General features: G+C 38.9%; 1 protein-coding gene across 2 annotated transcripts in view; it reads left to right on the forward strand.

The window, feature by feature from the left end:
• The window catches only part of MMP16 (matrix metallopeptidase 16), a 286,894-nt gene that overhangs the window by 116,563 nt on the left and 150,976 nt on the right, over positions 1 to 19,355 (forward strand). For both annotated transcript variants that reach the window (XM_074986986.1, XM_074986987.1), the window contains one exon: positions 11,664 to 11,786. In XM_074986986.1, coding sequence (XP_074843087.1) covers positions 11,664 to 11,786 — 123 coding nt within the window. The remainder of the gene's footprint in view (positions 1 to 11,663; positions 11,787 to 19,355) is intronic.

Raw genomic sequence — 19,355 nt, forward strand, 5'->3', positions numbered from 1 at the left:
AAAGAGTGGAACAATTTCAGCTGGGCAGTGGAAAATGTCTTTTTTTTCCTGCTCTGTTTCATACTGGCCAATTGGAGACTTTCTGCTATCAGTCCTTCCTTTCTCTCTGCTTTTGAAGTGTGATTAAAAGGAAAGGATTGGAAGGTTAATTGTGGGAATGACTAATAGATAATACAGAATGAGAAACAAAAGCCAGCTCATAGTGAATAAGAAAAATGCCAGAAAAAGTATACTGATACACGTAAGTGTTTCAAGGATACTGCCTTTGGTGAAAATCTTCAGGAAAGATTCCTCTTCCTTCCTCAGTGCAAAAGTCTTTCAGGCTGTCTACTGATCCATTCATTTATTAGTCTCCAGTGATATAAACATACATGATTGCTTTAATAAAAACTAGATCTGTTAGTTTTGCAAGCTCTCTGAAATGATAGTGGCGTGTAGCCTCCAATGTGCAATTTCACTGCCATTATTGATTTAATATCCGTGTACACAGCCTAACATGGTGTAACATCATGATTGAAATTCTTGTACAAAGGCATGAAGCAAAGTCAAATAATAATAATAATAATAATAACAATAATGTAATGCATAGCTAAGAAAACAAACCTGGAACCTTGTAACAAACAGAACTGCTTGTTTGCCTTTTCTCTGAAAGTTAACGTGGACTTTATTTCTTATTTTAGGCCAGTTATTTTGCTTGAATATCGAAAGAGAAAAAAATATACCACCATGGCAATGTACTCACTGCTTATTACATGCAAATGGTTCCATACACCTATTCTAAAATTAGCAAAAAGCTTTCAGAAAAGAATTCTTCTCACTTGGTCCCTGAGCCAAGTCCCCACTACCCTCATGTGGCATTTGTTGTTATTCTTTCATGGTAAAAGAGATGACAGGAATGATTTTTCAATCACATAGCACTTTGGGAAAGACCCTTCCTAAACTGCTGATGCCAACTAAGGGCTGGAAAAATCATTGTATTCCACTAGTGCATGCATTATTGCACTGACAAGCAGTAAAGCGAAGCAGTTTTTAGGGCAGCCCTAAGGGGAGGTGAGTGGGTCAGCTGTCCCTAGACTTAGGAATTTAAAAGACCTTGTAACAGATAATGCAGCAGGAAGAGAAATAGAAAGTGCTTGCTCCTTTGTGAGAAAGCCAGGCTCAGAAGCATGTTTCCAATTCAGTGAGAGTGGTGATTACTGATTGTGTTATTTGCAGAGCTAAAATGATTGAGCTTTACAGGGAAAATGCAGATTTGCGCCTACTGTGGGTTTTTTAAAAGCTATATTAGTGGTTGTTTGAGGAGCCGTATAGTTTGCTGGAAGGCAAATAATCTATTGTGAGTTGGCAGAAAAGGAAGGATGGGAAGTGGCAAACCAGGGGAGCCATTCTCTACTATTGGATGTTGAGCAGCAGATAGAGAGCAAGCTAAATTAAAGTGGACCTGTTAGCCAGAAATATGGCAAGTCTGTCCAATTCTGTGCCACATGAGATAGAAGTAAACTTGTTTTGAACAGCAATTCTAGTACTTTGCTTTCTGTTCTCCTGTGTACTTGATAGTCCGTCTTCCTCAGCGTGAAAAAAAACAGTGGTCATGTAGCACTTTAAAGGCTAACAAAATAATGTATTAGATGAATAGCTTTCGGGGGGGCAGACCCACTTCTTCCGATCTGGAGATAGTGGAGATTTTGCCCAAGGAAAGCTCATCACCTAATAAATTATTCTGTTGGTCTTTAAAGTGCTATATGACTGCTGGTTTGTTTAGTTAAGACGCAGACTAACACAGCTACCTCTCTGTTACTATTCCTCAGTGTAGGTAGTGGAGCATGATGTGCTTGTTCATACGTGAGTACTCTGGAATAGTGTCCTCTTCTTCTAGGCGCATGCAAGACCCTTGGAGTGACTTCTCCATTCATTTACACACTGACAGTTCTCTGACTTCAGTTAGGTTGTATGAGCATAATTTCAAGGTCCATTGGACATTTATACTGACAGAAAGGCACAGGGAAGCTGTTGACTCACTGGGGTCCAGGGCAATGTAGCAGGGAGGGGGAGCAGCTCTGTGCCCCTAGACAGGTTGGGGCTGGGTGTAGCAGCCCTCAGTGATGCCTGGGCCATGCCGTGCTACCCTCCCCACTACAAGGCAGCCATCAGAGAAATCCAGAGCACACCAACAAGGCTCTGGCAGCAATTCACATGGGCCAGGGATAGTAGTAGTGGTGGTGGCTGGGAACCCCAGGCCTTTTTGAATTGCTGGGTCCTGAAGCAATTGCCCTCTTTGCTCTTGCCATCAGTGGACCTGGAGGGGCATACACACTAGGCAAAAGCTGGGCCTCAGATCCATTTGACTGTTGAAATCAATGTGAACTCCACCTGTGTGACATAATTAATTTTTTGAAATATTTAATTACTGTAACATTTTGGAACAGTGTGACCTTGAGAGAGGAAACACGTTCCATTCCAGCTAGAAATAGCCGATGATCTAACATTTCTTCTTTGTGGATAGTAAGGTTCGTAATAAAAACTTGGGACCAAACAGATGTCACTCAGATTACCACAAAACAAAAACAAAAACGAAACAAACGAACAAGCAAACAAACAAACAAAACAAAACAGAAAAAAAAAGAACACCCGCAGTAAGGATCTAGTAGAAATGAAGTTTGTTCTGATCTTGTTGCACAGGGATTTATCTGCTTATTTCCCAGGCATAGAGAATAGATTGCAGAATACTGATTAGTTATCAGAGGACAAACAACTGAAAGATATCAATGCAGTTGCTTGATAGGGAGCAACTTTTGGTTTCAGCTAGAAATATATAAGAGAAATATTATGCAGAAACAATATCTTCAAAAATCTCCTGAGAGGACTTTGTTTTTGTATGAAACAAAATCTCTCTTAAGAAATATTTTGGCATATAAAAATATTACAGGTCTTTACCTGTCCCTTCTTACATAATATTTCCATAATGGCCTTCATGGTGTATTTTGGAATTTCTTTATCAGGCAGCTTGAGAAGCATGATAACTATTTTATAGATAGAGTTTGGGGGCTGAGGATAGAAAAGAAAGAAATTATAATAAAGCTATGCAAAAAGCGAGGAGTTTTATAAACAAAAACATAATAATATTGATAACTCCAGTAAGAACATTGTTTGGAGTTTGCATTATTGTTTTCTACCACAGCATCCATATATTAACAACCTAAGGCAATATTTCATACAAATTATATTATGAAAAGTTAATGCATTTGATCATTTTTCTACATTTGCATGTCCCTGAAATAAATCAACAAAAGTCTCTTCTAACAAGTTAGAGCAAAAAAAGTACCTATCTGCAGTTATCTGATGCACTTTTGTACTAAAACTGTATTAATTAAAACACAAGTGTCTTGAATAAGTGCTACAGTCAGAATTGCATGCCCCATTGACAGTTTTAAAGTTCACAGATATATAAATAGAATGCAATGCTTAACAAAGGTCATGAAAGAAATGTTCTGTAATTTTTTTAAGTCAGATCATGAGCATGCTTCTAATAACACTCTTTTCAGGAACTCTCTACAAGCTAGTTGCTGTGGAAACAATTAGCATATGGTGGAGTTCCACCTCTCTGTGTCCTCTGCTGCTTCTACATTGTTATTAGAAGTGATAAGGAGCAGAAGTTTTGAGGTGTTAGTTAAAAAATGGTGGTTTGTTTTAGTAATTGACATAGTAGTTGACATGAAAAAAGAAAAGAGAGAGGATCACTGTGGCACCTTATAGACTGACAGATATTTTGAAGCATAAACTGTCGTGGGCAAAGATCCACTTAATCAAACACATGCAGGAAAGCTTATGCTCCAAAAAATCTGTTACTTTATAAGATGCCACAGGACTTCTCATTGTTTTTGAGGATTCAGACTAACGTGGCTACCCCTCTGATATATGAGGACTAGCCATGTATGTTTTCTGAGATGAAAGCCTGGAAAGTGGTCTCTGTTACCATGTCTTACTGGGCATATGAGCTATTATAGGGGCAATTTACTCATCCCTAGTATGAAACGGAACATCTGACGTCCAGCTCCACAGACCCGCTCTGTTTCTCACAATGAGGGAAGAGGACTCTCACCGTGCTTCCTGACTAAGGGTCTGATCCAAAGACTGATAAAGTTAATGGAAAGATTTTCATTGACTAATGGATTTTAAATAATCTCCTGGAAAATAATGTAATGCCACAGCAAAGCCCTTGAGGTTAGTGGGAAGAAAATAAAGGGTAAAAGGAGGCAACACTGAAGATATAAAACAAGCTAACTGTCAGTGGGATCCTTAAATTGCCAATGATTTTTTTTTTCGTTGACTGTATGTGATGTGGCTCTTCACAACTCTCTCCCAGTTTTATTCCCTTCTTGTGTTGGTAGCTAAAGTTGTTTATTCTTTAACAAAAGGTCCGTATCATTCCTCTGTTTCTTTCTGGAAAATATTGATGCTTAAGTCCTTTCTTATCTTAAATAGCCTTAACAAAGTTCATGAGAGAAATTTTCTGTGATATGTATTTTGCTTTATTTTTGTTTTGTTTTTTTTTTTAGTCAAATCGTGAGCATGCTTCTAGTAATGCTCTTTTCAGCTCTCTACAAGCCTGTTTCTGTGGCAACTATTAGGATATGGCATAGTTCCACTTCTCCATGTCCTCTGTCATTGATAATAGAACTGCCCAGGAAACTAGAATTCCATTAGTGAACATTTTTGAAGTTTTGAAATTTGTTTTCGTTCCCTATGAAGAGGGAGGGGAACAAAAACAAACAAACAAACAAACAAACAAACAAAAAAGCAGCCTTTCAAAACTGTCCATAAAAATATGAGAGAGGGAGAGAGAGAGAGAGAGAGAGAGAAGGGAACTTTCCCCAAGTTGGCAAATGATAGTCCAGTGGTTAGGGCACTTATTAGTAGCAGACCTGGTTTAAACCTTGCTGTGTCTCTTTTGGATCACGGACTTGACTCAGTTAATGCTGTTCTAGTCCTTAGGTCATAGACTGATCCTTTCTGGATTTCTCCTGTTTAAACTGGACCACTTTGTGCAAATGAGATGATCAATTTTACAGCTTGGTGATTAGTGAACTCACTTTGGTCATGTAAGGTCCAGGTTCAAAATTATCTTTGTGTGTGAAAATTTTAGTTTTGACAAATGGGCATTTTCCACCTCAAAGTTTACTCAAGAAGTTGCTGACCACCACTACTGGTAAAGCACAGTTTTTTGAGTGCTCTGTTTAGTTTGAATAATAATCATGGATGTATTCAGCACAAGTCTCTCTACATTTATAAAGTTAGGTAGGAATTATATGAAATCTGGGGGTTCTCTGAATATAGATTGGGTCATATTTGTCTCTCATGTACTCTGGATCCACCTTGGTGTAACTTCATGGACTTCAGTGGAGTTCCTCACTGTTTACATGGATTGACTGAGAGCAGAATTTGGTGTGCAGTATCTGGTGTGCCCCCAGAGAAAAGACTTCAGTAACAAACTCTATCAATTTGGCACCTTGCTTAGATGCAGAATTCACTTAAAACCGTGCTCTAGAAGGCCTGTTACACATGCGGTTTCTACAGATACAATATAAGCGTAAATAATGAAGTAAGGGAAAAGACATTCCTAGAAAGCCTCTGTTTTCATAAACCAAGTGGTTCCCCTTTTGTTGCTTGAGGAAGTATTTTATTATTGAAAGTTCTCTTCTGTTTTTGTCAATTTATACTGTTTCCAGATTGACCAGAAGTGCATGGGTCAATATGCTTTATAGCTGTCAGTTCTCCTAATAATACATATGGGGATTGTGGTATACCCAAAAATACTCAAATGTAACCACTATCATTGGAGTTATCCAGGTGAAGCTTCCCTGCAATCAATATGAGGATAGAGTTGTTAATACAAGAGGAACTTGTATGCCATAAAGAGTGCTGCCACACACAAAAGCAAATCGGGAGAGTGCTCCGCTCTGTTGACAGAGCAGCCAGACAATGTGGCTGCTCTCTCAACAAAACAGACACGCGGAAGCACAGCAGACAGGGCTGCCCACTGTTGTGGATGCCCTGTCTGTTGAGAGAAGCCCACCACCCCTCCTCCCACCCTGTGCGTTTACACAACTTTTTTTGTTGACAGAAGTGCTATGTTTTGTTGAGATACTGTTGACAAATCCCATTTTGTGTGTGCACGCTTCACATATTTTGTTGACGAAGACAGGGTTTTGCCAGCAAAACTTGCTACTGTAATCATAGCCAAAGTGTTTGTAATATGAATTTCCTCTTGTGATTAAAAGGATGCGTGTTACTTATTTGCATTTGGACTCCTGACACTGGACATTTATGAAATCACTGAAAACTTTGAGGTACCAAAAACAGCTGTGTTGAAGGAAATGCTGTCAGTTTGCAAGGAGTCCGACCTTTAGTGTGCACTAAAAGAAGAAGATTGCAGCTTCTCTCAGGTTTAAGACAGAGATATGATTTGATATGAGTCTATAGAGCCCACATGTGATGATCAAAGACCCCTGTTTGAATCAGAGTGGGATTTATAGTCTGTGTGGGCTATACTTCACACTTTCATGTAGGGTTAATGGTTGAGTACATGGTATGCTTATGTAGGTCATAATTTGGCCACTCCAAATTAAAAGCAGATAAGCATATGTATTTGACAGATTTATGCCATTTTAAAAGCTTACATCAGAGTAATTATTTTTAAAAAGATGTAATAAATCGTGGTATTTGGGAATTTGAAAAATTATTTAGATTGTAAAAACCTGAAATAAAATGACAGAATGTTGACATTTGAATGCCATTGGCTGTCAGTTGGTCTTGACTTTTATACTAACTCCCTCTTGAGTATAATGTCTTTTAAAATGCTAACGAAATTCTCCACAAGAATATTGAAACTTTAACATAACTTCAGAGCTCATTCCAATAATAGCTTTGAGGATCCATTTTCCAATATATAACGTTTACCAGGCCTCTGTCTTTGCAGTTGAGCCAACCTTATTGTTAAACACTGATCTCCAACAACTAAGTGACTATTATAAAATTGGACATCTTTTCATTAAGGATTAATTCAATTAGTTTAAAAACAACACCTTTAAAATACTATGTTTTGAAGTGATTTCTTAATATGTACCGGAGCCTGAATTTTTCTGTACAGAGTATCTAACAAAAATATAATAGTTTTGTGTTTTTTGCTTTATTCCTTGCTTCTTTCATTTGATGTAGTGATATCACGTTAAGGTGAGAGACCTTGTCTTCTGTTATTTATATGTCTGCTTTATACAATGTGTCTGTGTGTGTTTTTCCTTAACATATTGTAAATATATCCTGTAATTTAAGTGCATGGCAACTGCATGTTGATTTAACATCTCTTCAGTGCATTTTACTGACATTGTATACATAAAAAAATTGCAAAACTCTGACCAAATTTTTAATCTCATTTACTCAGATGTAATTCCAAGGTAATTCAATTGAGAATAGTGGTGCTCCCCTTTATTTTCACTGCTGTAACTGTAATGTGAATCTGTTAATCTATTGTTGTTTTATTATAACAAATTTTAGCTGGCAGTTATAATATATCCCTGCACATTACTGACGTCTGCTTTGTGTAATCCAGGTTGTTTAAAGACATGTGAAACCAGCTGTAATGCAGAAGAATAGTTTAGCAGGTGGGGAAAAAGTAAAGAATTGTAGATAGTATAACTATCTTCACAGAGGCTACAGAAATCTTCTCAAAATATTTATGACAATCAACTGCTTTACATGAAAAACATGAATCTGTAGTTAGGTTTTAAAAATGAATTATTTTTATTATAAAATGTATCTATAATAGTAAGTTTTGAAGATGATGACCAAAGCTTTGGGCTTGTTTGCATGAAGTTAAGCTCCTAAAGTCACATTTAGGCATCTAAATAGATGGTGATATCGACCTCTGAAAATGAGGCTATTATTTAAGTGTCTAAATATGGTTTAAATATGGCAACCAATTTGAAAGTGTTGGCTACTATAGTCTGAACTGTCCCTAGGAGGTGGTGAATTGGGGTAACATATCTGGCCCCCCGTTTCAGGGGCCACACAGGCCAATCTGACTTTTGGCCCCACAAGTGAAGGATCAGTCCTGAAAGTGTTGTATTTGTCATTTACACTCTGGGCCCTACACCACCCAAGGGACTGCTTTGCCTTATTTCGACATCATCAGTCAAGGTCTTGGGAAAGATTGACCTGACCCAGCAACCCTCACTTCTGCGAGTAGACTTTGCACATACTCCCATGGTTGAAGAACAGTGTCTTACAGGAAATGTCTGTACACATCAAGCAATATATACTAATGATATGGACAGGTCTCCGTTATTTGGTGAAAAGCATGACAGCTAAATATTTCCAACTTGGGTGCCTAAAGTTATGCAACTTGATTCACATGTAGTCACCTAAATAATAGGGAGTAAAGGCATTTTGAAGTAGTGTGGACACTTCGAAGTTTGACACTTAAAAGTTGCCATGGTGGAGAATTTGCCTAATGAAGTGCTGCATATGCATTGCAGCACTTAATTAGTAATATACCATCACCCTGATTACCATGCCCCCTTTGAAGAAATGGGCAAGTGTAAACATAGCCTAGCACTGTTAAAGCTATCTGTAGTCTGTATGACAAGATGAATTTTCTTTAGTACTCATGGGTTTCATTGAAACACATCTATAAAAGTGCTTTGCTATCACAACAGCATGCACTGTTTCCATTGTGACAAACCCAAAGACTTCTCCTTATCTCTCTGTTGTACAGGACAGAGAGCTTTTATAGGCGGAATAAAAGTCTGCTTTTTATCTGTGTGTATTGGGGACTGATACAGTAAATATAAATTAAAATGTAATCATATGATGGGTAAGGTGAATTTTGTGAGCCAGAGTGGGGAATGAAACATGTATATTTATATATCTGTAACCTTTCTGCCGGAAGGAGTTGGCAGCAAGCGGGGCTGGGTTCAACATCTAGGGGTTCCTTTTCATCCATCTTACATAGAACCAGCTCGAGCCCCCACCCAGTAGCCTTGGAAATTCACACACCCTTGGGCACCTCAGAGAGGTAATGCTTCCCCACTCGCAAACACAGAATCTGAGTGTAGAAAATAAACTTTTAATGAAAGAGGCAGAAAAGTCATATCGCATTAGCTTGGGAAAATACCACATGCAGAGTTCATAACCAATCCTCAAGTAACTGTCCCAGCTCAAATGGATTGAACAGTGTCCTTTGCTTCTCAGGCTCACCAGCCAATCCACACACACAAGCTTTCTCCGCACCACTCTTCAAATGACCCACTTACAACTCTGTCCAGTCCATGCAGGCCCTGACACATTACCCTGATGCATTCCCTCACTGAACATGAGGCAATGCCAACTTTGCACTGGTCTGGGGTTCTGCTTGCCCCTGCCAGCTGCCTCACCAGCCATCCACCAGTTGCTCCTGCCAGCCACACCTGCCGGCCGCCTGTTGTTTCTCCTACCGGCCATCCGCCAGTCGCACCTGCCAGCTGCCTGCTGCTTCTCTTATCGGCCATCCACCTGTCATGCCTGCTGGCGGCCCACTGCTCCTCCTGCCAGTCATCCGCCAATTGGGCCTGCCAACCATCTGCTGCTTCTCCTGCCATCTGTTCACTGCTGTCATGTAGGTGTTAGCTGTAGGTAAAACCCTGTGACTCCAGCTCTTCATAGCTTCAGCTAACAGTGATTTCAGCTGATAGCAGCATTCTGCTCTGGGCCTAGCCACAGCATCTCAGTATCCATCAAGGTGGATTCTCACAGAATAGCTATAGACCTATCCTTAAGGTCTACCTTTGAACAGTGGTGGGAGGACTAGTCAAATCAGTCTTAGAGCTGTATATCCAAAACGCTTTCAGTCAACTGGTTCAACCACTATCCCTCCCCTCTTCTCCCATGACAATGCTTTGAGGGAGGAAGCCCTCTTCAATCCATATCGTATACAGTAGCGATGACTGCCCTGTACGCCCACAAAACTTCAAGCATTGGTGAGACTCCACAATTCTTACACTGGATGATAGCATAAACTGTGACTTTACAACAACAGGTTGTTTACAATAGACAAAGCTTCATTGCTGCACCTGCTCACATCAGGCTTTGTTTACAAATCATTACACATGCACACCTTTGCATTTTCATGCAAATGATCTCTAAAGGACAGATTCCCCAAACCCTTCAACAGTATTGAGCTCCTGCTGGCACATTCCTTATATATGTATATATATAGTATACACTGTTTACAGATAAAGGCCATTCATGGAACACCTGGTTAAACTCTTGTCTGAAATGAAAATCAGTTTTCCAAGCTAACCAAAATATAGATTTTCCATAATTTTATGGTAAAGACAGTGGTAAGAGAAAACAGCAGGAAAAACAAAAACAAAACAAAAAAACCCAGACAACAGCAGCAACAACAGCAACAAAACCCCTACAGCATCTATCTCATTAATTATTTGGCTTAACTGAAATCAAGTGTATGGAATAGAAGGTTCACACAGAACATTTTCTACTTAGAAAATAAATGCCTTGTTGCATGTGGTAGCATTGGGCAATGAATTACTTTGTGAGTGTTCAGTTCCATTGTGTAATCTCTGTGGTCTGGATTCTGATACTTTTACTTGCTGTAAATAAACTACTACTCCACAACTGAGAAAGCATTCATTCAACTGGAGCATGATTATCAAAATCTGGTACTTTCTCATGGACACCTAAATCAGGTCATTAAGCCAGATCATTATAACATTGACATACACTTCTTAAAACTTAAAATATTTGAAACCCCCCTTTCCATGTAAACACCTTCTGCAGAAACAGCTAGGCTTCTTCAAATGCTTTTATGTTGCTTTCCATTTTTCAACAATTGGAACTAGCTTGCTGAAGTCTTATAGAACATAAAAAAGTGGAGCAGAACCTTTGAATTAATGATATGCAGCACACTCAGTCAAATTCTTGCGTTTCAGAGGCCACAGTTACTGTTTAGAGTTGTTACTCTTCCACTTAGAGAGGGGCGGTAAAGTGGTCAAATAGTTCATAGGAAGCTCAATGAGATAATTACTTTTAACAGTTTCAGAGTCTTGGATAAAATCCCTTTATGTTTTTGGAGTGGACCAGTTGATGAAAGGAAGTTGGGTTTGTCCAAACATAAAGAGACTCTGACAGAAAAGAAAGAATCTGAAATTAAATTTATGATTAAAGAATCAAGACTTTAAATTTTCATGTAAATATTTAAACCTCTGCTATAATCAATAATCTATAATACAGATCTTTGGTTACCTCATCTGAGTCAGAATAAATTATTCATGCTAAAAGACTTTGCGATATGAGAACTTCCACAGTCCTATTACGCAGTTATTTCAGGGAAGGAAAAATGTAAAAATAACGGGGAGATGAATTTATATTTGAATGACATGGAAAGTGGTGCAGCTCTGATGCCAGGGTTGTTCTTCCACCACTGACAAAAACAATCTTTAGCCATATAACTTTTCATATATGTGATAATTATTGTGAGTAAATATGAGTGAATAATGTAATTATTAAGAGGTGTTGATACTGCCATCTGTTGGAGAAGTCTGTTGAAACTTGTTTTCTGGCTGGAATGTGGCTAAACAGATACTTTAACTGTGCCATAATGATTTTTGCAGTTGGATGAAGAAGCCTCGATGTGGTGTGCCTGACCAGAGAAGAGGGATCTCTAGATTTAATGTTCGGCGAAAACGATATGCATTAACGGGACAGAAGTGGCAACACAAACATATCACTTACAGGTACAGAAAAAATAAGCAAACCATTCTGTGATATCACTGAGCATTTTATTAAAAGAGAACAGATATTTGTAAGATACTATTTTGTAAACGTGCATTGCGCATTGTCCTGATGTTGATATGTCATATAAAATATTTATTTTGGTGTCCCTGAAGTAACTGCTCACATGCTGCAAAAGCACTGAATACATTTCTTCAATTTAAAGTGTCTGCATTTAAATAGAATGCTCTTGGAAGCTTGCAGCATGAAATTATCCGCTTTTGTCCCCTTTAACTGCACCTTTCAACCCTCCTGGCAAATTCTCAGGAAAAGTCACTTTGAATGCAGACACTGGCTAATGGAATTGGGAGCTCTAATTTAAATATGTAAATTAGGTAATCTGAGGGAGGGAGTAGCTATGAATGCAGGTGCTTCCAAGTCTGTTCAAAAACATAAAAAAATTGATTACATTTTGGTGAGTCAGTGATACGGCCGTCTCATGCCCACACAGTAAGAGGCATGGGAGTGTGTATGTTAAAGTGAAACTCCCCACTTGACTTGCAGTTTACAGGATGTGCTATATACTTATCAAAGATGACCTTGGCTTCGCAAATAAAATATCTTATGCAAAATTATGTACCTGCTCTGGTGGCATCAGCCAAAAAATGTGTTGTGTACACAGAGTGTGGTCCATAAAATAGTCAGCCAAGAAGAAATTTTATTTAGACCTCTAAAAATTTATCATAATCTTTTCTCAATTATGGGAATCTACCATGGTACAGAATGTTACCTGGGATTAAAGTATTTTAAAATTCTGGCACAGATTTTAAGACCAGAATAAATCTTTATGATCATCTACTGTGGCCTCCTGCATAACACAAACCATAGAACTTTACCCCATAATTCATTTAGCAATCCCATATTTTCTAGTTGAGTGTTTTTTTTGAAAGCCATCCGTTTTTGATTTAAAGACTTCATGTGACATCATCAGTGAGTTGTTCCAGTGAATAAGTAACTCTGGCTGTTTTTGCTAAGTATTGTAGTCTATGGCCACCTGTACATGGGCAGCTTCTATTGACAAAACTGGACTTTTGTCAACAAAACTTGCTGAGCGTCTACATGGTTAAAGCATTTTCTTGAGAGTTTGTTGACAAAACTCAGCTGCTCAGTCAGCAGGTTATCCCTGTTCCTGATCAGGTATAATGCGTCTGACAGTGTTTTGTCGACACAGTGCCCATGTAGACATTTCTGTCTTCAGAGAGGGCTTCTGGTTCCTCGGGAAGTCTTGTTTGCAGAGCTTCCAGTCAGCCATTCTGTTGAGAAAGGGCAGAGCAGTCTGGCTGTTCTCTGTCAACAGAGTGGCTTGCTCTTTCGATCTGCTTTGTGTGTAAATGCAATCTGTCAACACAGGTATGGCCTAGGTATCTCTGTCAACAGTGACCTTTGTTGACAGAGGCTGCCCATGTAGACCTGGCCTATGAGAACTGAAGCTCCTCAGTGCCTAACAGGAATTTTCAAAATATTTTATCTTTATTCACATTTTTCATTTCTTAGTTTAGGGTTTTAAATGCAAATTATGTGTATGTGTGTTTATTAACATTCTTCCTCTTTGTAATCCCAAATTTTAAATCAGAGGGCCTCATTCCACAACTGAAATATCATTCTGCTCTGCCATCCAAGTCAATAATCATAAAAGCAATACAAAAGCAGACCCTAATATTAATCCGTTTGGTAACCCTCCAGTAATGCTTCTGGCTTGAAGAATTTATGGCTGGTCTTTGTGTCCTGCACATTTTGCAAAAAAAAAAAAAATGTTCTACTGTATCACCTTATATACCTCTGCAATTTAACATTAACCTCTCAGATCAAACTTTGCCAAAAGTTTTCTAGAATAAAAAGTAAAATTTCTGCACTCCACTGTGAGTAGCAAGTACTACTTTTCTCTCAAATGAAAATCAGCAAGAGCTCACAGAACATATTTGCTAGAGACTGGGCATTTGTAAATGTTCATCTTCTGGGAGTTTTACTGTTGACTTCAGTGAGAGCAGAAAGAGGCCATCATCCCTTCTTAGACATCTAATAACATTGTACTTCAAAGTTTGGCTAGGTCCACATTGCAATAATGTGGGTTTCCTCTCAAGATACAGCCTTTGACCCTCATGTAATAGGACTGCATGTGTTCTAATGCTTAAAGGGTCTCTGAGCCTTAGAGATGAGTATTGGCTTTTCCCTTGTTAACTTTCTGTCTATTGGTTTTTATAGTATATCTTCAGGCACTGCATTTGTATCACATTTATTTCTTTTTTAAATTATCAAACCTGTATTAACAATAAAATATAATTGAGAACATGTGTAGATTCATATAAATATTGGACTGGATGGGTCTTCAAGAGGACATTTACTCTTGCATGTGTTTGCCCAACTAAAGTGTCCCATTATGGAGATTCTACGGGCTCCCTTGGCAGCATATTCTCATACTTAAATATCCTTATAGTTATTTTTTTGTCTAACAGCTAATAATCTATGTCTCCCCTGTTGCAGATTAAGCTCATTACTTCTTGTCGCAGCTTAAAGGCAGATGGAGGTCATTTGATTGTCTTGTTCATAACAGAACTCACCATGTTTGGAGACTGATAAGAGGTTCTCTCTCAGTTTTCCTTTCTGAAGCGTAAATGCACCCAATATAATTAATATTTCTGCATAGGTCCATGGGATGGAGGTCCTGTGCGTTGAGTTGGGATGCCCCTGTAGGCCCAATGGGGGGTAGTGCAGTCAAGTGGGTCCCAGCCCCCTGACAGAGTCACTTACATGAATAGTTTGCGGGTTGCTGGAGGGGCAAAATAAACAAAGAGCTGTTGGGGATAGGGGAGGGAGTACTGCACCCTTCTGGATGGGACAGGGCAAACAAACAATGTGAAGTCTAGCAGACTCCCTACTAGGGTAGCAGTGACACTTGGTGAATTAGCTCTCTGGACAAGGCAAAGCCACAATCACACTGTAACCCCTGGGTGGGACAAAGCAAGCAAATAGGCTGGAGCCTGGCATCTTCCTGGCTGGGACAGGCAAAAGAGTTGGGGAAATTAGCCTCCTGGACAGAGCAAAACATGACTCAGTCTGTTGCCGCTGGGCAGGGTAAACAAAGAAACAATTCATAGGCCTTACTTCCCTCTGGACTGGGGCATAGACTGGGCAGCATCCTGCTCAGTGTGTGGTAGATTGGCTTCTCCAGCTGTCTCCACCAATGGCGAATCTCCTGGAGCACGGTCTGGGTCTTTGGGTTCTACCACCAGAAGATGGCAGGAACCAACAGTGACCATCCTTCTTCCTCTGCTCCCTCCACTGAGCAAGTCTGCCTCCTTCTATCTGGCTAATCCATCTGGATTGTGCACAGCAGAGAAAAAGTGGTGTGGCCACCTAGGCCCATAATGATTAATCCGCTATTGGAGGTCCAGTACAGGGTTGGTACACCCCATCGCTGTCAGGTTTTCTAAACTTTTTTTTCATTTTTGTTGCTCTTCTCTAGACTGTTTTTAATTTATCTTTCATAAAGTGTGGTGTCCAGAACTGAACACAGTTAACTAGTTGAGGCCTTGCTCGTGCCAAGTAGATCATGACAGTTACCTCCTGTGTCTTACATATGACATTAGTTAGTTATTTCCATTTTATAGTTGTATGTTTAGTTTAAGATTCCTAAGTAAAATACTTTATACTTGTTGTTAATGAGTTTCATCTTGTTGATTTCAGACCAATGCTGCAATTTGCCACAGCTCTTTTGAATTTCAATTCTGTCAAAGTGCAGTCCCTCCCAGCTTGATTTCACCTATAAATCTAACAAGCATCAGCTCCACTTCATTACCCAAGTCATTCATGAAAATATTGACTAGTACAGGTCCCAGGACAGACTCCAACAAGACTGATTACATATGCCTTCCTCAGTTTGACAGCTAATTATTGATAACTACTCTTTAAGAATATTTTTTCTACTAGTTGTGTACCCTCTGTTCTAGTTATTTCATCTTGACCACATTTCTCTAATTTGCATATGACAAGCCTTGCTAAAAGCACGATCTGTCACATCTGCTAGGTCTTCTCTATCTAGTAGCCTACATTTGTGCCAAAAAATAAATAAGGTTTGTTTGGCATGATTTGATCTTGATAAATCTTCTGTTGGTGATTACTTATTAGTTATCACCCTACTAACCTCTCAGTTCTTACAAGTTGTTTGCTTAATAGTTTGTTTTAGTGTCTTTCGTTAGGTATGGAAGTTAGTCTGACTAGTCTATAGCTTGCCAAGTGTTATTTGCTCCCCTTTTCAAAGATAAGTGCTATGTTTGCCCCTCTGCAGTACTGAGGGATCTTACTCTAGGACCGTGTCTCCACTAGCACCCACCTTTCGAAAGGGGGATGCTTATGAGACTCTTCGGGATGTGCTAATGAGACACTGCAATGAATATGCAGCACCTCATTAGCATAATGGCATCTGTAGCACTTCGAAAGCGCCGCTTTCAATCGTGTGCAGCTCATTTATAAGGGGTCCTTTTTGAAAGGACCCTGCAGATGTTGAAATCCCCTTATTCTCATTTGGTTATATAAATAAGGGGCTTTCGATGTCTGCAGTGTCCTTTCGAAAATGATCCCATGTAGACGAGCAGCGCACAATCAGAAGTGGCACTTTCGAAATGCTGTGACTGATTATGCTAATGCAGCACTGCATGTTCATTGCAGCAGCTCATTAGCATATCCTGAAGTGTCTCATTAGCGTCCCCTTTTGAAAGGGGGCTGCTAGTGTGGATGTAGCTTAGGACTTCTCTAGAATAATTGCTAGTTTTTCCAAGTTTCTTCAGTGAGGTCCTTAACTATAGTGAGGTGAATTTCAGCAGGTCCTGCTGACTTGAATATGTCCCATTTATTTATCTGTTCTTTAAAATCTTCATTCCCTATTTTGGCTTGAGTTCTCAGGATCTCGTTACAATTTACCTTTTTAGAGAAGACTAGTGGAAAAAAGGCATTAACCCACCCCGGCCCCACACACACCTTCTTGATATCATCCATTTTTAATCTTTCCCACTAAATAGAGGACCTATCCTTTTTTTCAACTTTCACTGACTTCCAATATATTTACAGCCATTCATCTTATTTCCCTTTTTGTCCCTGGCAAGGTTTAATTCATTTTGTACTTTAGCCCTTCTTCTTTTGTCCCTGTATGCTTGTTCTGTTCTTTTTTGCTCTTCTTTTGTTTCACTTTCTATAGGATTAATTTTTGATTTTCTGGTTGTTGGAGCTATTCTGAACCATCTTTCCTTTGCACTGGGGTGATAGTTTGTAGTTGTGCCTTTAATATTGTCTTTTTGAAAAACTGACAGTTCTTCTGAATTGCTTTTTCCTTGATATTATCTTCTAATGGCACCTTGTCTACCAGGTCATAAGTTTCTAAGGTCTGTGTTTTTGAAACCAAATTGCCCTAATTAAACTCTTCTCACTTCATATTGTCTTTAGAAACGCAAAAACTATAATTTCAGGATTATTTTTATCTTCTTTGCCTTCCACCATCAAATTCTCAACCAATTCCTCTTTTAGTAAGAATCAGTACTAAAATGAGCGGCTTCATAGGTCACCCTCTCCACCTTCAGAAATAATAAGTTGTTCTCAATGCATCCCAGGAATTCAATGGGCATGGTTAATTGTACAAAAAATCAGTCATGGAGCACTTTCAAGACTAACAAATAATATATAATAATAATTATATAATTATTATTATCTATTATATAATATATTATTGTATTATAATAATAATAAATAATTCATTAGGTGATGAGCTTTCATGGGGCAGACCCACTTCTTCTGATCTGGAGATAGACACTGACATCTGGAGTATAATAGCTAAAGTAACCCTTTGCACCCCAACTATTTCCAGATCTGAAGAAGTGGGTCTGCTCCACAAAAGCTCATTATCTCATAAATTATTTTGTTAGTCTTTAAAGTGCTACACAACTTTTTTTTTTTATTTTACTTTATTTGGAGACAGACTGAAAGCTACCTCTCTGTTACTATGTTTAATTGTGTCTTTTTTTCTTTCTTTTTTTCTTTCTGCATTTTCTCTTTCTCACTAATTATTTTGGCACCAAGAACTTTTGGCCAAAACGTTGAAACTTTTTTCTGGCACCCACTGAATTTAGATAAGTGAATGAAACTAGAAATAAATATTTCCTTTTCTAAGGGCATGGGGAAACAAAGCTCAGGTAGGTTTGGAGACTTAACAGCAGAAAATATTTATGACATTTTATGTTTTTTGAACTTGTGCATAACTACAATAAATCTGCTTTTATTCACTATAATTTTAGATATGTACATGCAGCAGTTTACAGAAACTAAACAAGTACAATGTAAGACTGAGTCAGTACTGAGTGGATTCTTTGGTCCATTCTCCTTTAGAAGGGGACCACTGGGGTGTCAAAGGGCTACTTAGATATTTTACTACACTTGTCAGTTGAGTTCACAGTTGATTCATTGACTTGCCATCTTTTTGGTGGGAAACAAAAATATAAATTCAGCCAGGCAAAATGTTTAATGAAAATATATAAATTTGTAAAGTTGCCTATATTCTATTTGCCATTCTTAAAGTTGAAACAGTTTCACAAAACTTCAGAAATTTTGAGAGAAACTTGACACATTTTGAATGAAACTTCTTATGAATAATTTTCTCATTTGGGTAGGTGAATCTTTTTTGCCAAATATCAAAGCTTTGAACTGAGGTGATACCAGGAGCTCAGATATGCAAATGATTGTTAGAAAGCATCCAAGTTGAAGCATAATGTTAGATTTTTAACAAAACCAGAGGAAAAATAATATTCAAGTAGTTGCCTTCCATAGGAACAGTGCTAGATACACAGTCTGCTTGTGGCCATGCTAGTCCCTTCTTTTGGAGTGGCTATGGGAATGTGGCACTTCGGCAGATGCTAAGGAGGTGCTGCCATGAATACGCAGCACCTCGTTAGCATAATGGTGGCCATGTGCGCTTTGAAAGTGCTGCTTTCAAAACACATGCCGCCCTTGTAGCCAGGGGCTTTCAAAAGGATCCCCTGACTTTGAAAGCCCCTTGTTCCCATTTGGTTTTGGGAAGAAGGGGCTTTCGAAATCAGGGGGCCATTTTGAAAGGCCTCTGGCTACACAGGCAGTGTATATTTTGAAAGTGGCACTTTCGAAGCACGTGCAGCTGCCATTATACTAGTAAGGTGTGGCGTAGTCATGGAAGTGCCTCATTAGAATCTGCTCAAGTGCCACATTACCAGAGAGGCTAGTGTGGCCACAACCTCTGTGTTATGGGATCAATTGATGGCATATCCGAGAGAGATGATTTGAGCAACCAGACTGTCTCCTTTGAACTTCTAAGAAAGAGAGTGTGAAGGAACCAAAAGGGGTGTGTGTGAACCAGATGGTTTGGCTATACAGAGATGAAGTGAACCTCTGAGTTCTTTAGCGCATTTGCTTATTGGCCCTTAGTAGATGCATAAGTCTGAGACAACAGCAAAGGAAGGTAATGCATGCATTCACTGACAGTTCTTAGCTCAGAATTGGTATTTACCACTTTTAGT

This window comes from Carettochelys insculpta, chromosome 2 (genome assembly GCF_033958435.1).
Source record: "Carettochelys insculpta isolate YL-2023 chromosome 2, ASM3395843v1, whole genome shotgun sequence".
NCBI classification, from domain to species: Eukaryota; Metazoa; Chordata; order Testudines; family Carettochelyidae; genus Carettochelys; species Carettochelys insculpta.